Below are 26612 nucleotides of genomic sequence, written 5' to 3' on the forward strand. Positions count from 1 at the left end.
GTACCTATGTTGGCTGTTAATCTGATTACTAAGGAGGCATCTTGGTTAAAGTGAAACAAAGTGCTACATGAGCCATTTTCTTTGTGCTTTTAGAATATCCATTTTCCTCGAGGTGGAGAAATGCCATCACTTTCTATCTTCAGTGGCATCGGGAAATGGTTCCCTGTCTATCTCCTTAAAGTATGTGTTGGGCTGACAATCCCCTGACATTTTTTTCACATCATAATCTTTATTGGAGCTTTAGTTTAGAATCACAGATCATCTTTCCTGTGTTCCACTGATTAGAAACGTCAGCTCTTTTCATCATTCATCAGCACTCATCAGGGATGCTCAGTGCTACAGGAAAAAAAAAAAACTCTTATTCTCAACAATAAAGAGAAAACTCTGAATTATGTTACATTTTTATTACTAACACACAATTATAATTTTGATCCAGTACGAAGCTGCAATTTTCATGCATTCTGTTAGAGACAAAACAAATGTTTGGGTTCATCATCATTTAGAATGTGTTCCATTCTCAGATTCAACCTTCCTTTGCTTATAAGCATCAAGAAAGGGCAAGCCTGAGTTCAGCTTAATTGAACGTAAAATTTCATGTTTTCAGCATTATGCTCTCTTTTCATAAAATATTTATAAGTAACTTCCAGTAGTTGCAATTAAAACTGGATCATCTTAAATTTAACCCCTCTTTAAATGGAGCGGGATGAGGATGTAGAGGAAGGGATTGAAAGTGAACCTGCACCTTAGAAGTAGTCTAAGATTAATTCAAGAGGCAAGTATTTTTCAGATCAATCTTTTTTTAATAAATTTTTATTTATTTTATTTATTCTATTTTTGTCTGTGTTGGGTCTTCATTTCTGTGTGAGGGCTTTCTCTAGTTGCGGCAAGCAGGGGCCACTCTTCATCGTGGTGCACGGCCTCTCACTGTCGCGGCCCCTCTTGTTGTGGAGCACAAGCTGCAGACGCGCAAGCTCAGTAGTTGTGGCTCACGGGCCTAGTTGCTCCGCGGCATGTGGGATCTTCCCAGACTAGGGCTCAAACCCGTGTACCCTGCATTGGCAGGCAGACTCTCAACCACTGTGCCACCAGGAAAGCCTCAGATTAATCTTTTTGAGGAACAAGAAATAGGAGTGGAGAAAAGTTTTATTCAGTAAACAGGTTGCCACTGCCATCATTTTCTTTATCTAGGTATGGCTGGAGGACTACAGAGTGGACTGAGTGCCGTGTGGATCCTCTGCTCAGTCAGCAGGACAAGAGGCGGGGCAACCAGACGGCCCTCTGCGGAGGAGGGGTCCAGACCCGAGAGGTGTACTGCGTGCAGGCCAACGAGGACCTCCTCTCACACTTAAACTCCCACAAGGACAAAGAAGGTAAGCTGTTTTCTTCTCAAGTACTCAACTGTGGAGACCAAGAGTGGGATCATCCTGCAGGGGTGTATATGTAGCCGTTTGGGGCAGGAAGAGTCATATTTCTGTTCACATTATGGCTGATATTGACTATGGTGAACAGTAGTCTAAATTATGGTTGTAAAAATAATTAATACAGTTCCATCTTTGGTCCGTTCTGATTCACTGACAAACCTCTCTTTAGTAGGAGTAATTAATTATAAAAATAGAATAAAGATGTATCTCGTAAGGATACATATAGAATGCAAGTATGTGTTCCAAAGTCCAAATTTTCTTTTCTTCACATAAGAAGAAGTAAAACGTGCTTGTAAAAAGAACACCTTATTTTGCTGTTTATAATGGGGTTGAAAAAATAAGTTAATTATGGTATTGAGTGAAAATTTCAATTTGAATTTAAAAGAAATAAATACAGAATAAAACTACAGGAAAAAAAAACAAAACAAACAAAAAAACTACAGGAAAAAGTCTTTAACCCAAAGGCATGACTTCTTTTTTTATAATTTTTTAATTTAATTTTATTATTTTATACAGCAGGTTCTTATTAGTCATCAATTTTATACACATCATTGTATACATGTCAATCCCAATCGCCCAGTTCAGCACACCACTACCACCACCCCGCTGCGGCTTTCCCCGCTTGGTGTCCATACGTTTGTTCTCTACATCTGTGTCTCAACTTCTTCCCTGTCCCAACTCTAAAATTTTACTCATTATTGGATCAAGTTTATATTCAATTAGTAGCCCGTTAGTCCACACAAATATGAGACTTTTCAAGCAATGCTGTAAGCAGACCCTCTTACATTTCACTACCTGAGGGATTGCAGGACTTCTATCACTAATACATTCAACATATATTGATCAGTTGCCAGGAGAGCTCCAAAGATTTTGTGTGGTGGTGAGGATGAAAATATCAATACAAACTTCATGTCAGGAAAATGCTCATGGTCATCTTGAGGGCACACAAACAGCCCAATGGTTATAATGCAGTATGATATGCATTATAATTGAGTTTTAGAATAACCATAGGGAGATCATAGAAAGAGGAACCTTCACAAAGGAGGTGGAACTTGAGCTGAGTTATGACACATACACTTCATACATGTTTTATGAAATGGGCATTTCATAAAACAAAAGAAGAGGTGGCTCCTTTGCCTCCCCCAAAAAAGAAGTGGCACTGGTGACCAGTAATTCTTGGGAAATAAGGACTAAAGTTTTGCATTTGCAACTTGAAAATTTTAATTGTTTTGTATCCACTAGCTTTACACAGCACGTTAGCTCATTTAGGAATCTAGCCTAGGGATACATTTTACTACTAACGTATCTTGAGGTTTTAAGGAAATACCATAAAACATGTAATGTTAGTACATTAATATTGTCTTGGCCACTTTAATGGCTGCATTTTTAACACTCTTAGGTGGATTTATTATAGCAGCCCTTTCAGAGTAGTATAATTTCACTGCTAGAGGTAGATTAGATTTTAGTTTCTGAACGTCAGTTATATCCTGTAGGTTATTGCTTTCAAAAAGATCCTTCAGAATTCTGAATTGCAACAGGACATTTAAAAAAATCATTTTGTCATAGAATTCCCCTTCTACTGCTGTCAAAGCACTGCAGAGCAACAAAAGTAAGTCACAGAAAAAAGGGAAAACACAAAGCATATTATTATTAAGATGTATCTGTTGGACTAAAGCAAATGCCAAAGCAGAGATTAATAGACATGGAAGTAGTCAATTCACCTAAAATTAATATTTAATCATGTAGGTATGTAACATGAATAACTTAGGAATTTGTGTCCTTTCATGTCCAATACCAAGAATATTAATAAACCTCTTATTGCAAAAATAGCTGATTCTTGCTAAAAGTTGCAGCTTTTTTTCCTCAGAACTTAGACTGAGTTCCCGCTAGAAGTACTTAACATTGCCCAATAGGAAACTTGTTTAATATACCAGCATCCCAAGGGTGACATGTAAAGACTGTAAATACGTGTGAATGGAGAATACTTAGACTGTGGGCTGTGAAGATTGTTCACAGTCTGTCTTCTTAAACAAATAAGAAAGAATGAAAGCTTACTTCATAAAAACAGGGAAACCTCTCAAAATAACTTCCTCATTCAATCCTAGTTAGAAGGTACTGATCTCAGGAAATCCTGACTGTGTAACCATGAACAACCCACTCTAAGAGCAATTCATATTGCACTTAATTTGAAGAACAAGGACTACACTTTTGTTTTTGTAGATTCACACTTCGTGTCCTATAAATGTCGTTTTCACACATAACCAAACTATTAAAAATACCTTAGGGCTTCCCTGGTGGCACAGTGGTTGAGAGTCCGCCTGCCGATGCAGAGGACATGGGTTCGTGCCCCGGTCCGGGAGGATCCCACATGCCACGGAGCAGCTGGGCCCATGAGCCATGGCCACTGAGCCTACGCGTCCGGAGCCTGTGCTCCGCAGTGGGAGAGACCACAACAGTGAGAGGCCCGCGTACTGCAAAAAAACAAAAAAACCCTTAATTCAAAATAAAATACTTTAGCTCAAAAATAAAATTTCTTGATGCAAAAAATACTGTAAACAAGTGATATGAAATTCACATAAACTTCCTTTATTATCTTCGTACATCATATTACACAGAAGAATGATAATGACCACCTTAGCACAAAGGCAGGGTCATATTAAATCACTTTATTCACTGGCGTATTTACTACTGTTAATTGACTCACCCCACACGAGGCCCTAAAAATTCTTTTCCTTGGAGCTAATATATTTAATTTGCGGGAAATTGAAATATTTATTATTAAAGTTCTCACAAAGTATAAAGTATGTTATTCAAAACTTGAAATGAGTTGAATTATCAATACTTACTAAGTTGGTGATGGCATCTGTAGACAATAGGAAAAATATATCTGCTTGATATTGGAGAGTATCCACATTTTATTCTTGGAATTCTCCCAATTCTAACACAATATTCAGGTGATCAAATTTTCCATAATCACTTCTTTAGAAGAAAGGCTTGACAAGTTCTGTACTGAGGAGACTTAGTAGTAAAATCTTTGACAGTTTCTGTCATCTGGCTCTTCAGAATTCCAGTAGGCTTGAAGAATATCCAACTTACGCTGGCATGAACTCTATCCTTCTCAGGATATGACAGGACAAGGCCTTGCCCATGGGGAGGTTATCAGTGTAAGTCCTAGAAAGCTGATGAAAATGTTGCTGATCATTAGATGCATGAACGCGAATTGACTTTTTTAAGAGTTCAAAGTGAATTGAACGTAGATTTTAGCTATAGTAATTCAAGAAATTCTTCCATTTGATACAGATTGAACATGTTCTTAAATGAGGGGCACCAAAGGTATTGGTTATAAAGCACCATAAAACTTACTGCAGTTTATATTATAGGAGATTTTAGAACATTCCTTTATAGAAAATGTAGCAAATAATCCACACCGAAATCTGGAGAAGGTCTGTGGGATCTGAGGTTATTAAGAAAGACAGCCTGGATAATGAGCCTGTATGATGACACAGAATGAGATAAACCGGCAGAAAGGTTTGGAGAATCAGTAGAAAGATGGATTGAGGGAAGGATGATTGTACTGTGAATGGGTAGACAGAAGGATGAATAAAGAGCTCATATTTTCCCATCTGCAAAGAAATAAGAATAAAATAGTCACCATCCCTAAATGCAATGCAAATTCTTTGTAATTGTAGTCTTTTATCTACAGTTTCCACAGACTAGCCCACTTCAGTCAACACTATTTTGAAAAAAAAAAGGCTATGCTTATGGTGCTATTTCCCTGTTATTTCAGAAAGTATCAGAGAGTGCATCGAAGTCTAGTGCTGCATCTTTCCTATCCATCACTTTTGAAATAACAGGTGCGTGAGACTATTTTGCATAACATTTCAATCAGAAATGTGTATCAGGGTTCTCTATACATTCCCTGATATAATTCTTAAACCCTCTAGGAAAGATAGTAATTTACTTTTACTTTCAATTTGGCTAGAAATAGATAGAAGCTGTCCCATGAAATAGAAATGATTTTGTTTCTTGTCTTTCTAGAACATGATTATATAGATATAAATTATAGAAAAACATAAAAAGATTTTTAAATTTACTGACTTTAAAATGTCACTAGGGGACTTCCCTGGTGGTGCAGTGGTTAAGAATCTGCCTGCCAATGCAGGGGACACGGGTTCGAGCCGTGGTCAGGGAAGATCCCACAGGCTGTGGAGCAACTAAGCCCGCGTGCTACAACTACTGAAGCCCATGCACTCCAGAGCCCGTGCTCCACAACAAAGAGAAGCCACTGCAATGAGAAGCCTGCACACTGCAACAAAGAGTAGCCCCCGCTCACCACAACTAGAGAAAGCCCGCACGCAGCAACGAAGACCCAGTGCAGCCAAAAAAATAAATTAATTAACTTTTAAAAATGTCACTAGGATAATACCATAATTACATAAGCATATATAAAGTGTGGTTATGAACACTTTTGTTGTGGTAAATTAATGAAGGTATAACCACTTTTCATAATTTATCATTATATTTTTAAACACACCACTTTGTTCTCTCTTAATCTTCCTATGGTAAATGAAGAAGGAACTAAATCACATAATGGCTACATTTGGGAAACATAGCCTACACTGGTGCAGTGGGTTGTAAAAAGCACTGTGATATAATTATAGAATAACTAAAACATTCCTATGTTTTAAATCCCAAATCCCTGAAGGAATCAAACCTTCCTCGGAAATCAGTCCTCTGGATATTTTGTGGAAGAGAAGGGCTGTTTCCCTAGGAAATTTCTCTGTGATCAGTGGATTACAAAATGGAAGGTGAGATTCCAGGAGGTTTCAGCCATTGGGATAGAAGCTAATAAAAACTTATATTTTGAGAATTAGATTAAGCTGGTCATTGGTCTACGCCAGAGGTAAATTAACAATTTTTAGTAGAGGAAGAGCTTACTAATGACATGTCAGGAAATATTCAACCAAAAAGGCAATCAAAGAAAAATATAATGAGGCAGCTCTGAAGTTGTGTAAACATGATAACAATGCTTACAGTACCTTTGACTTAGTCAGTGTTTAATAAACATTTGTTGTTTGACATGTTTACTCTCCCCTTTGTAAAATAGTACAATTTCCTTTTAAATTTGTCTGAAAATTGTCTCATCAGCATTTCAGGTATACTTAAACATTCTCTATTTCAGCTAGGGGCTATATCCACAGAAACCATTCTTCACCCCTGAATAGTTAACTATTCACACCTCTGACTTGGAATAGAGGACACATGATCTAGTTGTTAGATCAGATGATGAGAGTCAAAATGTATACACTTTGTGTCAGGTTGGCCACTCATTTAAGAGAATAGTTTTATATGTCTATTTTCCTCTTTTCTAATTATATAGATAGCTTAAAAATCTTTTGAATTTTCATCTTAAGACTACTTTCAAGAGAACCCCAGACAGATAATCAGGAAATCTGGTTTTCATTTCTGCTTGGCCTTATATCTTGATGTACATTACTTAACTTTATTTACCTAAAAATGGCTATTTAATTGCACTTTTGTTACATTTCAAGCAATGTGGCAGACTAGAATAGCTGAAAATCATCCTTTAAAAAATACCTAGACATTCAGGATACAATATTGTTTTAAATACTTTTAAGAGAAGAACTGAGGTCTTGATTAACTAAACAGTTTCCCAAAGCAAACCATGAAGGCTGAGATGATGCTTTCTGTGGTTGCCCTTGGGTAGGGATGGTACAGAACAAGGGTTTACATTATGGGGACTTGAGGGCATGACATAAACTTGTACTCAGAGAAAGAGAGTACAAGCAGAAATACTGCATTACTTCATCAGCCTCAAATGGTTATAGCATCAATGATTGAGTGAGCAGAGAAATTCAACTTACTTATAGAGGGAGATAACAAGGAAGCAGATCAGCTTCAGCCTTAAATCAGGGCAAAAACAAACCTCTCCTAAAAATTCCAGCTATGGGCCTGTACTCATATGAGTTTAAGTTTCAAATGTATGGTACTTCCATTAAGTCCAAAGACCACAAAGCTGAAAATTAATATAAGAAATGATGTCAGTCAGTGATATTAGCAAGGTGCCTGACATAGTGAAAGCAAAAACTCTAAAGATGGGAATACCTTAACCTAAGCTGCAGGATTTTCCCAGGTAAACTGCACCATTCAAATTTGTGAACTACATGAGGAAAAACAATTCATTGTAAACAGGATTTAGAATGCCTAACAAACAGTAAAATTAGACTTGCAAATATTAGACTAAATATTAGATTTGCAAATATTAGACTTGGAAATATTAGAAAAAGCAGATACAAACTATAAAATACGTATGCTAAAACTTATTTATGATGTAAAGGAAAAATTAAAACATTAAATATAATGAGTCACAATTAAAAAGACCAGATTTTAAAAAAAGAAAAAGGAAAGAAACAAAAGTTCTGGAACTGAAAAATAATTTAACTGGAAATAAACAAATGGGTAGATTATACACATTGAGATAAACAATTATTAGTAAACTAAAGACAAATGCAAGCAAATTATTCAAAGTGCAACACTGAAAATAGAAGTTGAGAATGAAAGCAAGGATAACAGTCATGAAGAAAACAAGAAGGTTCAGAGTGAGACAATCAAGAGAAAAGATGAGAGAATTGTCTGGAATTGATGAAAGACAAGATATACAGGATCAAGAAAATTTGCAAGCAGGATAATAATATATGTACACTTTATATACAATGTAGTGAATTCTCAACTCATCAACTCCAAAGACATATTAAAAGGAACAGAGAGAAGGAGAAAATTAATTACAAAAGAATTAACAAATTAGCAGTGAAATTCTCAACAGCTACAGAAGATGAATATAATAAAAATAATATATTGAAAGTACTGAAAGGAAAATAACTGTCAACTTAAAATTATTTATCCAACTACCTATCATTGAAAACTATGGGCAAAATTAAGACAAAAGTGAAAGGATTAATAAACCCTTACTGAAAGTACCGCTAAATGATGTTTAGAAAGAAGGAAATTGAACCCAGAAAGAGAAGAATTCAAGATGTGCAAAGAATTTGGTAAGCATGTGGGTAATCTAAATAAGTATAAATATGTGTGAAGCAACAACAATAATTTTCATGATTAAAACACTGTAAATTAGTTAATGACCAACAATAATATGTGACAGGAGGAAATAATAAGGAGTGTATTGTTTGGGAAAGCGTAGAGATATTGAGCACCCTTATATATTACTAAGTTATTATGCCTGTTAAAAAATTAAGAATAATTATTAACATAAAAATACATTATATATATACACACTTTTCTAAAAGGTATTAAATAAAAATGAGTCAATTCAATAAAAGTACTGAACAAGAGAAAAAAAATCATTGTTTTCTTAGAGACAGTCTAATTAATACCAAATAAAAAAGACTAAAAATCTAGAAATATGACTTTTCAAATGTCAGAGTTAAAGGTTATTACAGAAAGTCATTTTGTTTTTGTTATTATTATAAGACCAACCAACTGTTTTATAAGTTTTTTGCCATGATCAAACTAAGAGTGTGGATTACTCAGTCCAAACATTTACCACTGCTGGAAAATACCTGAACAGATCACACGTTGTATTTCCCAGGCAGTAATGCCATCTTTATATACAAAGTGCAACTGAAAATTTTATTTTAACATGAGAAATAACATGAGATTGATTTGAGTTATATATGTGTGCAGTGTCAAAACTATCCAGAAGATTTAATGGTTGGATTGATTAAACAGCATTTGATAGAAAACTTTATTGGATAATCAAAAATGCCCAGAATTTTCTCCAGTATTTTTAGAGTGAAGGATAATCTTCACAAACATAAAACGCAATAAAAATTATGTTGCTAACTTGATATTGTTCAGTGAAGCATGAGAATGACTAAACTTTTAAAACTGAAGGAAACATCTGAAAATTCCTGAGTATTTCAAACCTATCTCCCTTTGTATCATTCTCATTTTTCTCCCAGTTTGCTAATGGGAAGGGTGAATGACACTGGCTTGATTACTTAGACAAAGGTAATAATGACAAAGGAATTATTACCCAGAGAAGATAATAAAATTCATTATGTATGTTGGTGCCTTTGACAAAGTCATAGATGGTGTGCTGTTAAATATGTGAGTGATATTAAGCTAGGAAGGATAAAACATACTAGATAATAATTTTATGATGCAATAGGCTAGACACATTGAAATTTCTCCAGCAATATGAAGTCTAACGAAATACTTACAACAAATACCTACACTTAAGAGCCAAATGCCCACTCTAAAAGGAAATGATACCATAATGATGATGATATGATGACAGTGAGAGTATTGATTATGTTTATTAAGGCACTATGTTAATTATTTGGTTGCTGTGAAGATTAAATGTTTAATGGGAAGGAACAGATGGCATCGATTGCTTAATATTATTATTTTTTATTAAAGTAGAGTTGATTTACAATGTTGTTTTAGTTTCAGCTGTACAGCAAAGTGACTCAGTTATAGATACGTAACTGAATGATATATATATGATATATATATGATATATATGATTATATATATATTCTTTTTCAGATTCTTTTCCATTATTACTTATTATAAGATGTTGAATACAGTTCCCTGTGCTATACAGTAAGACCTTGTTGTTTACCTATTTTTTAAAATTTTTATTGGGAGTATAGTTGATTTACAATGCTGTGTTAGTTTCAGGTGTACACTAAAGTGAATCAGTTATACATATATCCACTCTTTTTTAGATTCTTTTCCCATATAGGTCATTACAGAGTACTGAGTAGAGTACCCTGTGCTATACAGTGGGTCCTTATTAGTTATCTTTTTTATATATAGTAATGTGTATATGTCAATCCCAATCTCCCAGTTTATCCCTCCCCTCCCCTTCCCCCCAGTAACCATAAGTTTGTTTTCTACATCTGTGACTCTATTTCTGTTTTGTAAATAAGTTCATTTGTATCATTTTGTTTTTTAGATTCCACATATAAGTGGTATCATATGATATTTGTCTTTCTTTGTCTGACTTCACTCAGTATGACAATCTCTAGGTCCATCCATGTTGCTGCAAATGGCATTATTTTGTTCTTTTTTATGGCTGAGTAATATTCCATTGTGTGTGTGTGTGTGTGTGTGTGTGTGTGTGTGTGTGTGTGTGTGTGTGTATCACATCTTCTTTATTCGCTCGTCTGTTGATGGACATTTAGGTTGCTTCCATGTCTTGGTTATGGTAAATAGTGCTGCAGTGAACATTGGGGTGCATGCATCTTTTAAAATTAGAGTTTTGTCAGGATATATGTCCAGGAGTGGGACTGTGGGATCGTATGGTAACTATTTTAGTTTTTTAAGGAAAAAATTAGAGTTTTTTCAGGATATATGTCCAGGAGTGGGACTGTGGGATCGTATGGTAACTATTTTAGTTTTTTAAGGAACCTCCATGCTGTTCTCCATAGTGGCTGCACTAATTTACATGCCTACCAACAGTGTAGAAGGGTTCCCTTTTTTCTAAACCCTCTCCAGCATCTGTTATTTGTAGGCTTTTTGATGATGGCCTTTCTAACCAGTGTGAGGTGGTATCTCATTGTAGTTTTGATTTGCATTTCTCTAATAATTAGCGATGTTGAGCATCTTTTTATGTGTCAGTGGGTTAATGTTAAACTCATTCTGTGTCTGTTCTCCCATGTTACTTTTCTGAACATCAATCACAAGCTATCAATGAAGTGTTACAATTTGGATATCTCACTTGATATTCCTTCATTCACTCAGTACATACTTACTGAGCAACTGTTAGGTTGCACCACTGATTACGATGTTGAATATAGAATGTTTTAAAAAGCAGACTTGATCCCTGTCAGGGAACTTATAACCTATCTTATATAACCAAACCTCAAATAACCTCGTATTAAGGCTTTGTTTACTGGAAGTTCAGGGTTGCCCCTTCACAAGGCTAACGTGGAGAGACTTCTCCAGACATGCCAATTTGGGGCTCTTCAGTTAAAATCTGAAAATATACTACAACCATGGCCCATCCTTAACAAAGAACCTTTATCCTTATTCACTGGGTATATTATTTTTCTGGAAATCACATATTTTCAAAATGTAGTTTAAAAATCACCTGTATGCTTTAAGAAAATGCAAAAATCCCTGGATGTTATCCACTGGGATTGTGTAGGTCTGAAATGGGTGCAGGAATCTCTGTTTGTTTTATAAGCACCGTGGTGATTATAATTAGGAGACAATTTTACCGTAAAGCTCATGATGGTCCTTTTAAAAGACCCTTTCCAAAGCTTTGGGAGAGACTGGGATAGGGAAAGGGAAATCCTTTTTTCTTTCTTTTTGAGACCCAAGGCTTATGTAATTTATGCATTGAAAAAAAAAAAAAAACAACTAAATTTCAAATACAAAATCAGTAAGATCTCTGTCAGGGTTTCAGAAGGGTCCTGTGCATGTGAAGCGCCCTGACCTTAAGCCTCATGGGTTTCTTAATGAATCTGTCCCAAATTCTAACACAGATTTTTGGCCTCTATTTGAGCCAAAGAGAATCAGTACATTAAGATGAGAAACAGAAGCACAGGCATTCGTGTCCTGAAGACAGGTTTCCCAAAGTTCTAGAGATAAAACTGGGAAGAATGGAGTGACTGGGAAAAGTCACTCTTCGTGTTCAGAAGTGAAGTAGAACTTTCAGTTCTAATATTGGTCTTAGTTATGTTCACTGAGCCCTAGTTATAGGTCCCTGAGCTGCAAATCTTTAGAAAACCACTATACCTTGCTAGTAGTTAAGTTAGGAAATTGGTGAGGAAGAACACTTTACACTGAGATACTGTTTCATCTCACTTTATATCTGTAACCCAAGATGGAAAGAAGCCATAGCTGTTAGTAAAGGACCTTCCATTAATGAAAGAAAAACATTAGATAAAATGTCACGTAACCTGACACTATCGAGTGACTGTACTATGTGTGCTTTTTGTAACCCTTAAGCACATATTTCATCGAGTCAGTTGTCGATGAATGATAGCACCAGAAGGAATTTTGAAATGAACACTCAGGGACGTGCGCTGGCGAATGAATAGCATTTTTTCAGAGGCACACTCCTGCAATCTAAGAATGTAAAAGAAGTGGTTTGTGGCGGGCTGTTCCCTGCCTTGCTGATGATTGCTCAGTAGGGAGTAGCTACTCTCACCAGTGTTAACAGAGGAGTACAAACTACATTGTGGAACTCATTAATATTTATTCCTTCTAAAAGCAATGGGCAATAAAAAGGGAAATAAACTGGGTAGAATAGCAATGGGAAAAGGAAGCCATGACAACAGATTCATCTTGAAAAGGTTTCACCACTTATTGCACACAAAAATACACTTGAAATACAAGGATCCATATTATTAGTCTGGAATCCACTAAAAATACCTCTATGGGTCAGCTAATTTATAAAAAAATTGTATATTGAACGCAGCCTAAGAATTTAAAGTAGTCATCCATATTATTGTAGTTACGTGATTTTGATGTATCAGTTCACACTTTCACATTTTCAATATTCAGCAAAGCTACATGTTCTCAGCATCAGATTCTGTGCTGTGTCTGTCTATAGACAAGAACTTTCTCTAAGCCAAGGGTCACCTGCCTGTTGCAACAGAGACCAGTGACATTTCTTTTCCTTTTCTTGTGCTGCTTCTCTATTATCTGACTTGAAATGCCTTCAACTGTTGTCACAACTATCCACATATCTCCTGTTTCAAATTGTCTTTTTCACACTGTTATCTTTTTTCATCCACAGCCTATGCCCTTCTTATACTATATTACACAAGTTACCATTTGATTACATAGAACTCTGTGCTTTTACAGTTGCCTCATGAGTATTATGCCAACTCCCCAAGATTTTAAGCTTCTGAGGAGGGAATGGCACTTTTTCCCGCCTAAATTTTAATTGATCCATTATTCTTACCAGAGCTCTGGGTAGTTTGTGAATTGTGTCATTTAGAAATATCTTTAAGAGAGATTAAAAAGCCCTTCAATGAGAGGATGTTTACTTCCTAGACATCTAATTTACAGTGTTTCATTTTGAATTCATCTGTATGCCTCACTAACTTCATTCTTTTCCTCCTTTGTTTTCCTTTCCTCTGCAAAGGCTTAATGAGATAGCATATGTAAAACACATCCTAGCATAAGGCCTTGCACTTATTATATGCCAAATGAGTATTAACTGCTTTTGTTTATGTGTTTACTTTTCTGCTTAAATTGAGAAAAAGGGAGGAATTTTTTTTAAATGATAATTTTACTCCAAGCATTTTGCATGTAATAAAGGCATAATTGTATACTGGCCTTGCTAGTTGAGAAACATGACAGGATGTATAATTCATGGAGTCTGTTTTCAGTATGTCTCAAAATCCTTTAGTGTATTTCCATTATACATGAAATTGTTCCTTTCTTGGAAAAAGTAGACTTCCTTTGTATTATTTCAGAGCAAAAAGAAATAGAGCTAATTTTACTTCTGTATTTATGGGAGACAGAATAATTACAGCTTCCCTTACTTTGTGACGCTGAATCCTTGAGAAGTTTAGGCAGCGCTCTGTTGCCAAAGGACTCTGAAGGAAATGCTTGCAATAACCGTGGGATTCTTTGGTTGCTCTAAAAGCACACTTTGATCATTGCTCAGCCTGTGCCACACTGGTCCATCTGCCCCTAACGTTACACAGGATTCCCGGGCTTCTAAAACCACATTGGTTAGGCAGCACTATGCCTGGGAGACCTTAACGTTTTTGATCAAAATAATATTAATAAACAGATGCAAAAAAATTACAAAAGGGTCTTATTGTTTTACATGTCCTCAGCTAGGTCTGGTTAGAAAGCCTGGGATCAGTTAAGTTCCTCTTCCATTAGGAATTTCCAGAAGTACTTTGAAAATAAAAAAATCATGTTTTTCACTAAGAAAGCTGTTGATCCATTTCTCACTGTCTTTCAAAAATTCATAGCAAAGGGAGTAAGCAAAGAAACTAACATGTTGTGATAGTTTTCCTATTAATGCATGACTAAATTTTCGCAGACACACCAAGACAGTAAGTGACAGAGGACAGACTTGAGCCATTTTTTGACTCCAAGTCTAAATTCTATCTAGTCTTATTCCTCTGCCCTGTGAATTTGCTTCAGAATAAAAAACTGGGTACAGTAGCCACCCACAACTTTATCAGAGTCACTGAAAGTAGTTCTAGTATATTAAATTATCCGATGATATTTCTGTTGCAAAAATAAACAAAAATGCCATGGAGATATGCCTCTTATAACAGAAAATTGAAAGAAAATTAAGGATAATTTAATTCCCTTTTACGATTCAACACAATTAAGAGATTCATTCCCTGAGATGGTTCTATAAGGTCAATATGAAGTCTTGCCCATGGGCATGTGAACCAGTATTGTGTTGAATCATATGAAATTGTTAGTTTTGTAGGTCCAGAGCTGTTGATTAGTGGCAATTTCCTATACATCACCTGAAAAGGTACCTTTACTGTATGGTGTTAAGTCACCTAGTGGAACAGAACTACTCTGTTCCAGACTTTCCACTGTCAGAATCAAGCCTGCAGCTATTGGCTATGAATTGTAGTCATTCTTTCCACGTGGACAGTATGCTTTTGTGCTGTGTGCAGTGTGCTTTAGAGAGGGTAATGATTGTCTTCTGTAAAAATATGTAGATTTCCCTGTAGTAGATATTATTTATGGGAAGATAACTTATATTCATGGCTTGAGAGTGACTTGAATTTATCAAGCGGCTTTTATTCGATGCAGTTAGAAATCTTCCGTATTATGTGATTTTTAATACTTACCTGTGCCCCACTTTGTTTTATGTAAATATATAAAATAAAAGGAGATACAGTCATTTTAAGGATAAGTGGGTGAGGAACGTGGGGCAAAGGAAAAATGCTAGTAGTAAGAGGATATCCAACCAATGATGAATATAATAAAGATAATGTACGAAATGTGTGCCGTAAGATCCTGTGAGTATCTTGAAGTGGGACCAATAGTTTTAACTCTAAGCTTGATAACCAGTGCAAAGAGGAATAGTGAATTATGAAATTCACAGCATCCATTAGACAGTAGAAACCAGTTGTAAAGGAAAAGCACAATTTCTGGTTTTAGAGTCAGAAAGAAAATTCATCAGTAGGGCTTCCTAAAGAGGATAGTGTGACTGTATTGCCTTACAACTTCATTAACATCTGTAGTGTGAACACCACAATGAATTTTATAAGGAAGCTTTTTCTTTAAGCAGTTTTCCTCAATGTAGGCCACTAGCATAAATATGAAAGTGTAACTCAGGAAAGGCAAATCAGTAGGGATTAATGTGATACGGTACAGATTTATAGGTCTCTGCTAAGCAGGATAACCCAGGGATAGAGTTCAGAATATCTAAATGAATAGATGTACAGCTATTCCCTCAGGCAACCCTCCTCAGAGTTTTGATAGATATTGAGAGGCAGAGAGTTCCCTTACATCCCCTGACACAGGGATCTGGAGTACTTTTATTCTGCTTTCTGTTTAGTTGCACTTAAATGCAGAGACACATTTTCCAGCCATCATCTAGGTGAGAATAGGATTAGCATCCTTAAAATCAGAAGGCTTGACAAAGACATAAACTTGAATAAAATATGATCCACTTCGAACAGTGAGATGAGTTCAGAACTAACTAGATGTAGGACAGAGAAAAAGTTTAGACACAGATAAAGGAATATCAAAGGTCCTTAAGTCTATTCCAGCACATAACCCATAGCAAAAATCTGTTACAGGTGCAAGGGAGACTGGGCTTCGACATTAATGCCATCTCTTAGAAGAAGCAGTTTAACTTTCTGGTATCTTCTTCAAGATAAAATAATTTGCAAGTGTAAATCTATGGACCTAAATGAGTTAACTTGAAGTGATAATGATAATGATGAGGAGGATTGAGAAGATGATAGACGCTTATTACATGTGAGACATTGTTCTGTTTTACATTTAGTGGTTAATTAGACCTTCACCACAAGCCTAAGAAGTACTGTTATTATATAATATCGAGGTATAGAGAAATTAAATAATTTTACCAAGGTGTATGGCTAGTAAATATCATAACCCGGGTTGTAAATCAAAAAGTCTGCTTCCTGGGCTTCCCTGATGGTGCAGTGGTTGAGAGTCTGCCTGCCGATGCAGGGGATACGGGTTCGTGCCCTGGTCCAGGAGGGTCCCACATGCCGCGGAGTGGCTGGGCCTGTGAGCCATGGCCGCTGAGCCTGCGCGTCCAGAGCCTGTGCTCCGCAACGGGAGAGGCCACAGCAGTGAGAGGTCCGTGTACCGCAAAAAAAAAAAAGTCTGCTTCCTGAACCTGTGCTCTTAACCACTATGCCATGGAGTTAGGGTTATTGTCAGACAGTTTGATGTTGAGAAAAAGTTACCTTCCCTCTAAGTGATACTTCTTTTAAAATATGTGCCTTTCTTTTAAATAAGTAATTATGTCTGAGTGAATGGTTTACTAAGGTTATTCCTATTTAATTACAGTAAAATTATACATATAATGTCCCTGTTTCCGGAATCCTCTCAATAAGAATAACTATAAAATTGGACAAAAATTACAAAGCAGCTGCTTTTAGGCATTAAACGGCAAGGTGCAGAAAACTGTAACCACAATTTTGAGGTGATCAATCACCTCAGTCTTCTACTGGAGGGTCTCCTCTCCTGACACAGAGTAGGGAAAATGAAGACAAGCAGAGCATCAGGTCTTGCTGAACTAAAGAGTTAGGAATCTGAATTCCAGGATGCTGAAATGACTGGAAATTTCAGGGCAGGGTACAGAGGAAGGGCATTTGCACTGAGGGGAGTGGGGTGGAGTCCAGGCGTCTATGTGGGGATATCCCATGGGGCTTTGTCCCAGGGCTGGGCTGCACATGTGCAGATTGAGACTCTGTGAAGTCTAGCAGAGATCCTGTGCTGCAAGGCTGAGGGCTGAGGGGTGATAGAATAGGTAGTGCAGTGCTGGGAGGTGTCCAGGTTCTAAACCTGCAAGGATGAGAATCCTCACTGAACACCTCAGCCCTCATGGCTTAGGAGTAAGGACCACAGTGTCACAGCCATGTTCAAATCTGAACCAGACAAGCCTTAATCCAAATGAAACCAAGCTTGAAAAGATCAGAAGGATCTGCTAGCAATTTAACTGTTTGACAGAACAAAATTCATAAAGGAAGATGACATAATCCAGACTCTCTACAGCGTATCATTCACAAAGTCCAGAAAGTAAGATAAAAAGTTACTCCAGGGAGTTCCCTGGCAGTCCAGTGGTTAGGACGCAGTGCTCTCATTTAGTTCAGTCCCCGGGTTCAGTCCCTGGGTAAGATCCAGCAAGCAGCCACATGGTGCGGCCAGAAGAAAAAAAAAAAGTTATTCCACAAAATTAAATAGATCTGTTATCAAGTAAAAGCAGTCAGTAGAAATATACTTTGAGAGGACTCAGATATTACAGTTAGCAGACAAGGACTTTAAGGAACTATTATTATAGATATTTTCAAAGGTTTAAAGGAAAAGATTGTCTTGGAGAGTGACCAGATGGGAGTATAAAGAGAAAAATAGACATAAGAATATGGAAATTCAGAAGTGTAACAGATCTGCAGTAAAAAAAAATCATTGTGTTTAATTCTTGGTGCTAGCAAAAGAAAGGTTAAGTGATCTTGAAGACAGATCAATAGAAATTATTGGATCTGAGTAGAAGAAAGGGTTATTGATCTTGAAGACAGATCAGTAGAAATGATCAGATCTGAAGAACAGTGAGAAAGAAGATGGGGGGAAAAAAGTGAAGAGAGACTCCGTGATTGGTGAAATAATATCAAACTATCCATGTATTAATGATATTATAGGGAAGAGAGAGAGTGATATGAGAAAAAAGATACTTGAAGAAATAAAGGCCAAAATATTCTCAAATTCGTTGAAAAAGGAACCATCAACTTTCATATGTAATAAGCTCAGGAAACTCAAGCAGGATAAATACAAAAACGACAACAAAAATACAATAAACTCAAATTTCTGAACACTGAAGATGAAGAGAAAATTCTCAAAGCACCCAGAGGTAAAAACACATGATATATACATGTGAAGAAAGATAACAAATGAGGGTTGAAATCTCATCAGAGATAATAAAGCAGTGTCTCTGCTGAAAAAAAATTGTCAGCTTAGACCTTGGCAATTGAGTAAGTGCCTCTAGGCCCCAGTTCTCTACCTTCCCGCAGAATAACACCCCTAATTTCTTTTTGGGTGACAGATAAAGGATCTGAGGCACCTCCACCATTTCTTCAGTTCCAGAGAGGTTTATCTGGTAGAACCAAAACCCATAGTCTTGAGGAAAGATCAGCTTTCCTTCTCATATCTGTGGTTTCTCAGATTTATTTGGTGCCAGCTGGTCTAATATGAGTCTTCACAAATGAACGTGGCCTTCCACCTTAAATCCTGCTGTGCTGATTGGCAAACTTTCCTCTAACCTGAGGATGGAGCTGAGAAACGCCACAGCCAAGAGGGTTCTTTGATGAATTCATCAAGACTGGAGACAGAAGTCATCTTGACAGAACACAAGAACCAAGTGAAATACATATAAGTCAAGATCCCTAGTTTTGGATCCACTTCTAAATATCCTCCCAAGAGTTCTTTTCAGGTTGTTTGCCACCTGGTCCTTCATCAAGTTGAAGCCAGAAGGTTAAAGCCTCTCCCCACCCCAATGCCTACAGTCCCTCCTTGCTTGGGCTGTAATGCTGACATTTTCTTTTTTTCCCCACATTCAGTGATTCTTTGTGTCAGGTTGAATGGATTTTAAAACATGTAGCTCTTCATGTAAACTTTGAATGATGTGTAATAGTAAAAACCAAGACCGTTCCATTTTTTAAGGGATACTTGGAAACACTCAGAGACGCTTTGGGGTTAATCAGAAGGTCAGCAGAGTAAAAGGAAAATTCCCCACTCCGTATACATTGCTGCGGAGTCTCTCATTTTTGCTTCCAGAGGAAAAAAATCTGAACTATATGAGAACAGAGAATTTAAAAATAATAATAATAGGGGCTTCCCTGGTGGCGCAGTGGTTGAGACTCCGCCTGCCAATGCAGGGGACGTGGGTTCGTGCCCCGGTCCGGGAAGATCCCACATGCCACGGAGCGGCTGGGACCGTGAGCCATGGCCACTGAGCCTGCGCGTCCGGAGTCTGTGCTCCGCAACGGGAGAGGCCACAACAATGAGAGGCCCGTGTACCGCAAAAAAAAAAAATAAAAAAAAAAATAATAATAATAATAGGAGAGACTAGGAGTAGAGTTTTTAAATTGCACAAAAAGATTTAGAGGAAAAGTAATGAGGTAATAATATACTCAAAATACCATTAAAATAAAAATGAAAAAAATAAGATTTTCATTAATATAGGCTAGAATTCAAGAAAAACAAATGTGAAAGAAATAAAGTTTAGATTAAAAAGTTTAAGATCTGTGAGATAAAATGTAAGAGAGGTTCATTAATAATTAATAAAACTTCAGCTCAAAATTTATTGATGATTTGAATGTGAGACCTGACACCATTAAATGCCTAGAAGAAAACGTAGGGGGTAAGCTCCTTGACATTGGCCTTGGCAATGAGTTTTAGATTCGACACTAAAAGCAAAGGCAACAAAAGCAAAAATAAACAATGATGTAGTGGAGCTACATCAAACTAAAAAGCTTCTGCCCAGCAAAGGAAAGCACCAACAAAATGAAAGCGCAACCTACGGAATGGGAGAAAATATTTGCAAAGCGCCTATATGATAAGTGTTTAATATCCAAAATATACAAGCCAATCTGCTTTAGGGATCTCCCCCTTTCTCCCACAATTTTATCCGTTTTCCCTAAGATGCAGTTTGATCAGCCCACAAAAGTGAGTCAAGGAGATCACTAGTATCAAAGCTCCAGAAGCATTTCCTAGTGAGGCTTGAGATCTACAATGGCAGATGTTTTCAAGTCTCCAGTATCATTTTCCAAGCAGTTTTATTTAAAAGAATTTAGTGTGAACTTGGGGAAAGTATTCAAACTCAGTTTACATGCTACCATAAATTAAAAGGTGGATTTAAGGTTAGAAAAATGTCCAGGAAGAAATACACCACCAATAGAAAAAACTATACCACTGAAAAAAGAATTCTTAATATTCTTATGGCCAAAGACAATAGCAAGCAATTCTTTAAGAGTGCACGCATCTCTATTCTGGAATATGAATGACATTTTCTAAGCATTTAGTGCCACAGCGTTATGACATCCTGTGGTTAACTTCAACTCTAGTCCTGCATAGCTGTGTTTCTCAAAGGGTAGCCTGAGCATTACTTGCATCAGAATCAGCTGAAGTGCTTGTTAAAAATCCATATTCTGAGGTTATTCTTAGGTTTCAATCCAAATGAAGTGCATCCAAACTTCTGGTCATGGTACCCAGGAGTCTGCTTCTTTAAAACAACCCCTCTCCTCACTCCCACCTTCCAGTAATTGTTGCATGCACTGAAAATTGAAAAGTCACTGTTGTTAGGTCAAGCATGCATCTTGAAAATCATGATTCTACTCCCCAGACCCAGAAATCAGTAACTTTGCATGTTCCAAAAAGCTCTGATGCTACATGATGACATTTTCCAACAAGCGCTGTTGTGACTCTGCCACCTCTGACATTTGGTTTTTTTAGAAACACACACTAGAGTTTAATGCCAGAAACTTCAGTGCTTTTTTTTTTCTTTTTCAAGAAGTCTTAACATGGATTTCATGGATTTCATGTGTCTTACCATGAATGGGCTGAACCTTAGTAGCCCTCATGTTATAGCCTAATAAAGGGGGAATCTAGACATCTCGGAAACTTTGTTGGAATGTCAAACCCAGCAGTTTAGTCCAGAGCTGCCAGTGCAGCTGGCAGCTGCAGAAATGGATGGATTAATTGGAGGTAGAGCATAACAGGGCAGGAATAGAGGTACAGGGAGGAGGAATTGGGATTCCTGTCAATTGCAATGCTGTATGCAGCATAGGATGTGGATCTTCTGAAAGGCAGTGTGAGAAAATAGACTCATCACAGTCTAAAAGGTCAAGAACAAGGAAAAATGATGCAGTGACAGCCACAGGTTCGATGTTAGTTGCTTGGACCAAAATCTTTGGAGTCATTCTAGATTTCTCTCTCTTTCATTCTCACAATGAGTTCCTCAGGAAATTCTTCAAGCTCTACCTTCAATATTTATCTGACCACTTCACCTCCACTATCACCCCTGGTCTGAAACACTATGTTTTGCCTCCTGACAGGTGTCCCTTGTCCCACCACAATCCATTCTCAACACAGCAGCAGAGCAGTCATTCAGAATCATAGGCTGTGTCACTCCTGTGCTCAAAGCCCTGCCTCTGTGCCACCGTTCACTCCATGTAAAAGCCCATCTCCCTCTTCTGCCCCTTGTCTCCTGACCCCATCTCCCATGCTTCTGCCTCATGCTCCTTTTGCTCCAATCCCTTGGACCGCCTTTGCAGTTCCCGTACTACACCTTCTGCCTGGAATGTTCTTGCCCCAGACTTGTGCTTGGCTAATAACCCCATCCCCTCCTTCCATCCTTGTCTCAAATGTCTCTTTCTCAAAGAGGCTAGATGTGATCACCCTACTTTAAATTGCCCACCTCTCCCCCAAACACTCTTAGACCCCTTCCTCTACTCTTTTGTCTCCTTTCATAGCCCTTTTTGCCTTATACCATACTATACCAGTTAGTAGTTTATTAAGCTTATGACTTTTAGGTTTCCCCACTCCCTCAATGAGTATTCCCACTGCAAGAAAGCTGATACCTTTATCTGTTTTGTTCTCTACTAAATCCTGAGCATCTCTGTGTACCAGTATGTGCCTGGTACCTAGTAGATGTTCAGTAGACATTTGTTGAGTGAGTTACTTAAGTAAATATTCACAAATATTGATCCTGACAACGTGTAAGGGGGAATTTAGGAGTAATTACAAAGACTTAAGTAGAGAAAAGTAATTAGAATAAGAATCAGGTCTGAGATATGTATAAATAACTGGGTGGGTCAGAAAATCAGAGTGGGCCTGGATCCAAGTAACACATTATGACAATGGTTTATTTGTAGGTGGTAAGTAGTTTTGAGGTTACAGTTCACGGCTGCCCACAAATCAGGCTTTTGGCCTTTGACTCAGTGTTCCAGGTTGTATTTTATTTTTTAACACCAAGACATTAGAAGGAAAAGCCATAAAATTTCTCTTTTATCAAGTTCATCGTCTGTGCAGTGATCAGGAAATGGGACTCTACACTTGGAATTCTATAAATGGAGATTTTGAGAAAAGAATGGAAGATTTCAGGAAAAACAGAAAATCTCATACTGTAGGTATTTACCTCTGTTTGCTTCTAAATAAAGCGTAGAGAGTAATAGTGGCAGCAACCTGCTATGGAGAAACTTGAGTGAATACAAGTTTAGCATCGATTTTTTTTCCCCAGAAAAACAGGGAAAAGTTGATAAAATATGCCAGTGAATATGACTGTCCTTAAGTCATTACCACAGGTTATTTTTTCTTCAATATCCCATCAAGCTTGGTATTATGGACTGAATTGTGTTCCCCCCAAATTCATTTGTTAAAGCCCTAACCGCCCGTGTGACTTTTTTGGGAGATAGGGTCTTTAAAGAAGTAACTAAGGTTAAATAAGATCAAAAGGGTGGAGCCCTAATCCAATAGGACTGGTGTCCTTAGAAGAAGAGGAAGACGCCAGAGTTGAGCGCACAGAGAGAAGATTGTGTGAGGACAGTGAGAAGGCAGCCAGAAGAGAGGCCTTATAGAAACTAACCCTGCCGGCACCTTGATCTTGGACTTGCAGTCTCCAGAACTGTGAGCAAATATACTTCCGTTGTTCAAGCCACCTAGTCTGTGCTATCTTGTTATGGCAGCCCTAACAGACTAATACACTTGATCATCAGAACAATTATATTTGGAGGAGCTCAGCAAGTCTCTGGAGCTAGTTGCAGGCCTTGTTTGATTAGATATTCCAACTTTTTAAATAACCCTTTTTAAAGCGAAAGTTGCAGTTCTTTGAAATTCTAACTGCTAAGGTTCTCTGTCATTATATTGTGGATAACATACAGGCTCCAAACTGCTTCTTTTAATTTACATTATCTATTAATGTTATTTCCCAAGTTAGGGACATTGTAAATGGTAACTTGAGTCAATAATAGTGTGTTGTTGGAAGATTTCAGTGTGACTTTTATATAGATTATTCGACAATATGTGCTGTATTTTAAAAAAAAGAAAGAAAAAAAGGAAAAAAAAAACCTTCGTACTGCAGTGTTATGACAGATGGTACATCCCTGTAGTAGGAGAGTGATGTCCTCGTCAAGCTGTTGATACAGTTTGTGAAATTTAAATCCTAATATGATTGACATTGCTATGAAGGTATATAGTTTGAACAGTCCCATGTATTTTTAAATGTTCTTGTTTTATAGGAATCAGGGTCCCTGAGAGAAATTACCTGACATATGTTTGTCCCTATAAATACTTAAAAGGATAGCACAGTTCTGTTTTATTTGAGTCAAGACACGAGGATAGTCGAGGGAGTTTGGCATTGTAAGCATAGGCATATGAACCTCTCTCTGTAATTTCCTAAGATGACCAGTGGAATATACGAATAGAGGAAAAACGTGTGTCAGTCCTTGAAACCAGGAGAGAGTCTGTCCAGAGGCTAGACCCTTAAAGGAGTTTCTATTTGCTAGGGGTGATACTGATATAAGATGGAAGGAACAGAGGCACCTGGGAGATTGACTAGAATTCCTGAGAGAAGTAGGAAGGGACCTGACAGTCCTCTCCCTGGCGTCAGCACAGCAGAGTGAAGGCTGCAGGCAAAAGAAGTAACAGGCCCATCACTTGGTGCCCTCCTAACTCTGCTGACAGCACACCAGCCGCAGGGTGGGTGGAGTCCTTTATAGGGAGAAGATGGCCTTCTTAGAAGTCTGCCCAGTCTGTCAAGTTTACAACACTGTTAGTGTTCATGGGCTAGCTCCTTGCCCACCGTCAGTCTCCTTAACACCCATAATTGAAAAGTTAAAACTAGAATATATAGCTGAGAAGAAAAGAAAGAGGAATGCTCTCTTCTTATTTTAATCTGGGCCTAAATATTCATTATTGGGATATTTGGGAAGAACCTTACCTAAATTTATGAAATGTATCCAGTGCAACTTTCACTTGACTATTAAAACCAAGATAGAGCAAGCCTGGGCTTTAACTCCCAAAGAATAAGCAAACAGAAAAATCAGAAAAATGTAAATATACCACAGTTTCAAACGTAGGGACCATTCAAATACCTTAGCTCTGAAATTGTCTAATATAAGAAAAACAAAATTAAAAAATGTTTTGTGGCCTCAAATGTTTTGATTTGTGACCTCAACACAATTCAAGAGGTTATCCAAAGGGCAAGCACAAGCAAGCACAAAGAGGAAGAAAGCTGTGGTCAAACAGGATGGCCTGGGGCTGAAAATCATGGCTATCAGAAGCAGTGATGGTCCGTCGGATACTGAAAACATTAATTATGGTGTAGAAAATGCACTCAAGACTGTCATGTATGCTTCCTAAGTAAACTATATGTCTTGTGTTAATATAAGAAATGATTAATCCAAAACAATAGCTCTATAATGAATTAATCATAGGCAGAAAGGACTGGCAGTAAGCTTCAAAGCACATTAAATACCGAGAGATAATTCTCAACCATCGTTTTAAATATGGTTGCAAAATTGATTCAAGAATAAGTGTATTATCTTAAAACAATGCCCTCTATTATTAAGAAGGAAGTGGGTTTTATGTCCCCATTAACTATACCAGCCCGTGAAAGATAAAAGAAACTTCCGTGAATAAAGTTTAGTACAAGAACATCTTCAAAAAGCTTTAAACAACCACTGATACATGTAGAATTTGATTAATTTTCAGGACATAGCTTTCTTTATTTGCTTGACATCAATTCTTACATCTAGCGGTAAGTGAGGGTTGAATAAACCATCAATAGAACTTTAGTGGAATTCAAACTACTTTGGCTAAATATACCCTAAATTATTATCACATACTTGTAATAATTAGGAAAAACCAACAAACCATCATTGCCACTGCCATTGACCCTATAGCACCCTTAGGCATAACGTTCCTAACACGGTGGCAGGGCTTTGCACAGAGTAGGCATCTAATATTTATTTTGACACATTGAGCAGTATAAGAACAAAGGAAAGGAAAGCCATTTGTAACTGATTTTATTTATAGATCTTCGGAATCTCTTTTGTTATCAGGCATCCTTATGTTTAATAATAGTGTTTGGTCAGTTCCTATACTGAAACTAAAACTTAAATCCAAGAGAATTTCCTTGTACTTTTGAATTAGCAATGAAATAAGCTTCTTTAAAGAAGCAATGCTATTTCAAGAAAAAGATAGGTTTTCAGGGAAGACAGTGGAAAATAAATACAGTATCAGGAGACTTTGAATGCCTAAAATGCTCAGCCATTTTGCTAAATGGATGAATGAATTATTAAACCTATTGCACTTTTCTCAACCTTTGAACCCTAATATATCTTTTGAATGACTCAGAAAAGGCGTATTGTTGTACAAATAGGTCTGAAGTAGGCTGGGTGTGAGATCTGTCATTTAAAATGTTTTAAGAATCCAAATATACAATTTCATGATAAAAAAAGTTTAAAATACACGTGGTGTATATTTTAGGCATTAGAACAAAAATTATTTAGTTTTAGAAATTTAGTATTAAAAATAGATGAGAATCTAAAATGTTTCTTATTAAAATACTGAGGACTCACTTGCCAGATAAATATCACTTCCAATTTCTTCTGTCACCCCCACAACAGTAATCAAATAGACTGTTTAAAAAATGTGTATGGGGCTTCCCTGGTGGCGCAGTGGTTGAGAGTCCGCCTGCCGATGCAGGGGACACAGGTTCGTGCCCCGGTCCGGGAAGATCCCACATGCCGCAGAGCGGCTGGGCCCGTGAGCCATGGCCGCTGAGCTTGTGCATCCAGAGTCTGTGCTCTGCAACGGGAGAGGACACAACAGTGAGAGGCCCTCGTACCGAAAAAAAAAAAAAAAAAAATGTGTATGTCTTCTACTTAGGCCACCCTTCATATTATAGACTTCTAGGAGTTGGAGTAAAAAATGGGGGAAGAATGTGGCTTC

The 26612-nt window shown here is 37.2% G+C and overlaps 1 protein-coding gene across 1 annotated transcript in view; it reads left to right on the forward strand.

Moving 5' to 3' along the window:
* THSD7A (thrombospondin type 1 domain containing 7A) overlaps positions 1–26612 on the forward strand; it is a 440791-nt gene that overhangs the window by 228915 nt on the left and 185264 nt on the right. Inside the window, exon 4 of the mRNA XM_024767036.1 lies at positions 1189–1370. Within this exon, the coding sequence (XP_024622804.1) occupies positions 1189–1370 (182 nt within the window). The remainder of the gene's footprint in view (positions 1–1188; positions 1371–26612) is intronic.

The sequence above is a fragment of the Neophocaena asiaeorientalis genome, unplaced genomic scaffold (genome assembly GCF_003031525.2).
Source record: "Neophocaena asiaeorientalis asiaeorientalis breed wild unplaced genomic scaffold, Neophocaena_asiaeorientalis_V1.1 scaffold70, whole genome shotgun sequence".
In the NCBI taxonomy this organism is placed as follows: Eukaryota; Metazoa; Chordata; class Mammalia; order Artiodactyla; family Phocoenidae; genus Neophocaena; species Neophocaena asiaeorientalis.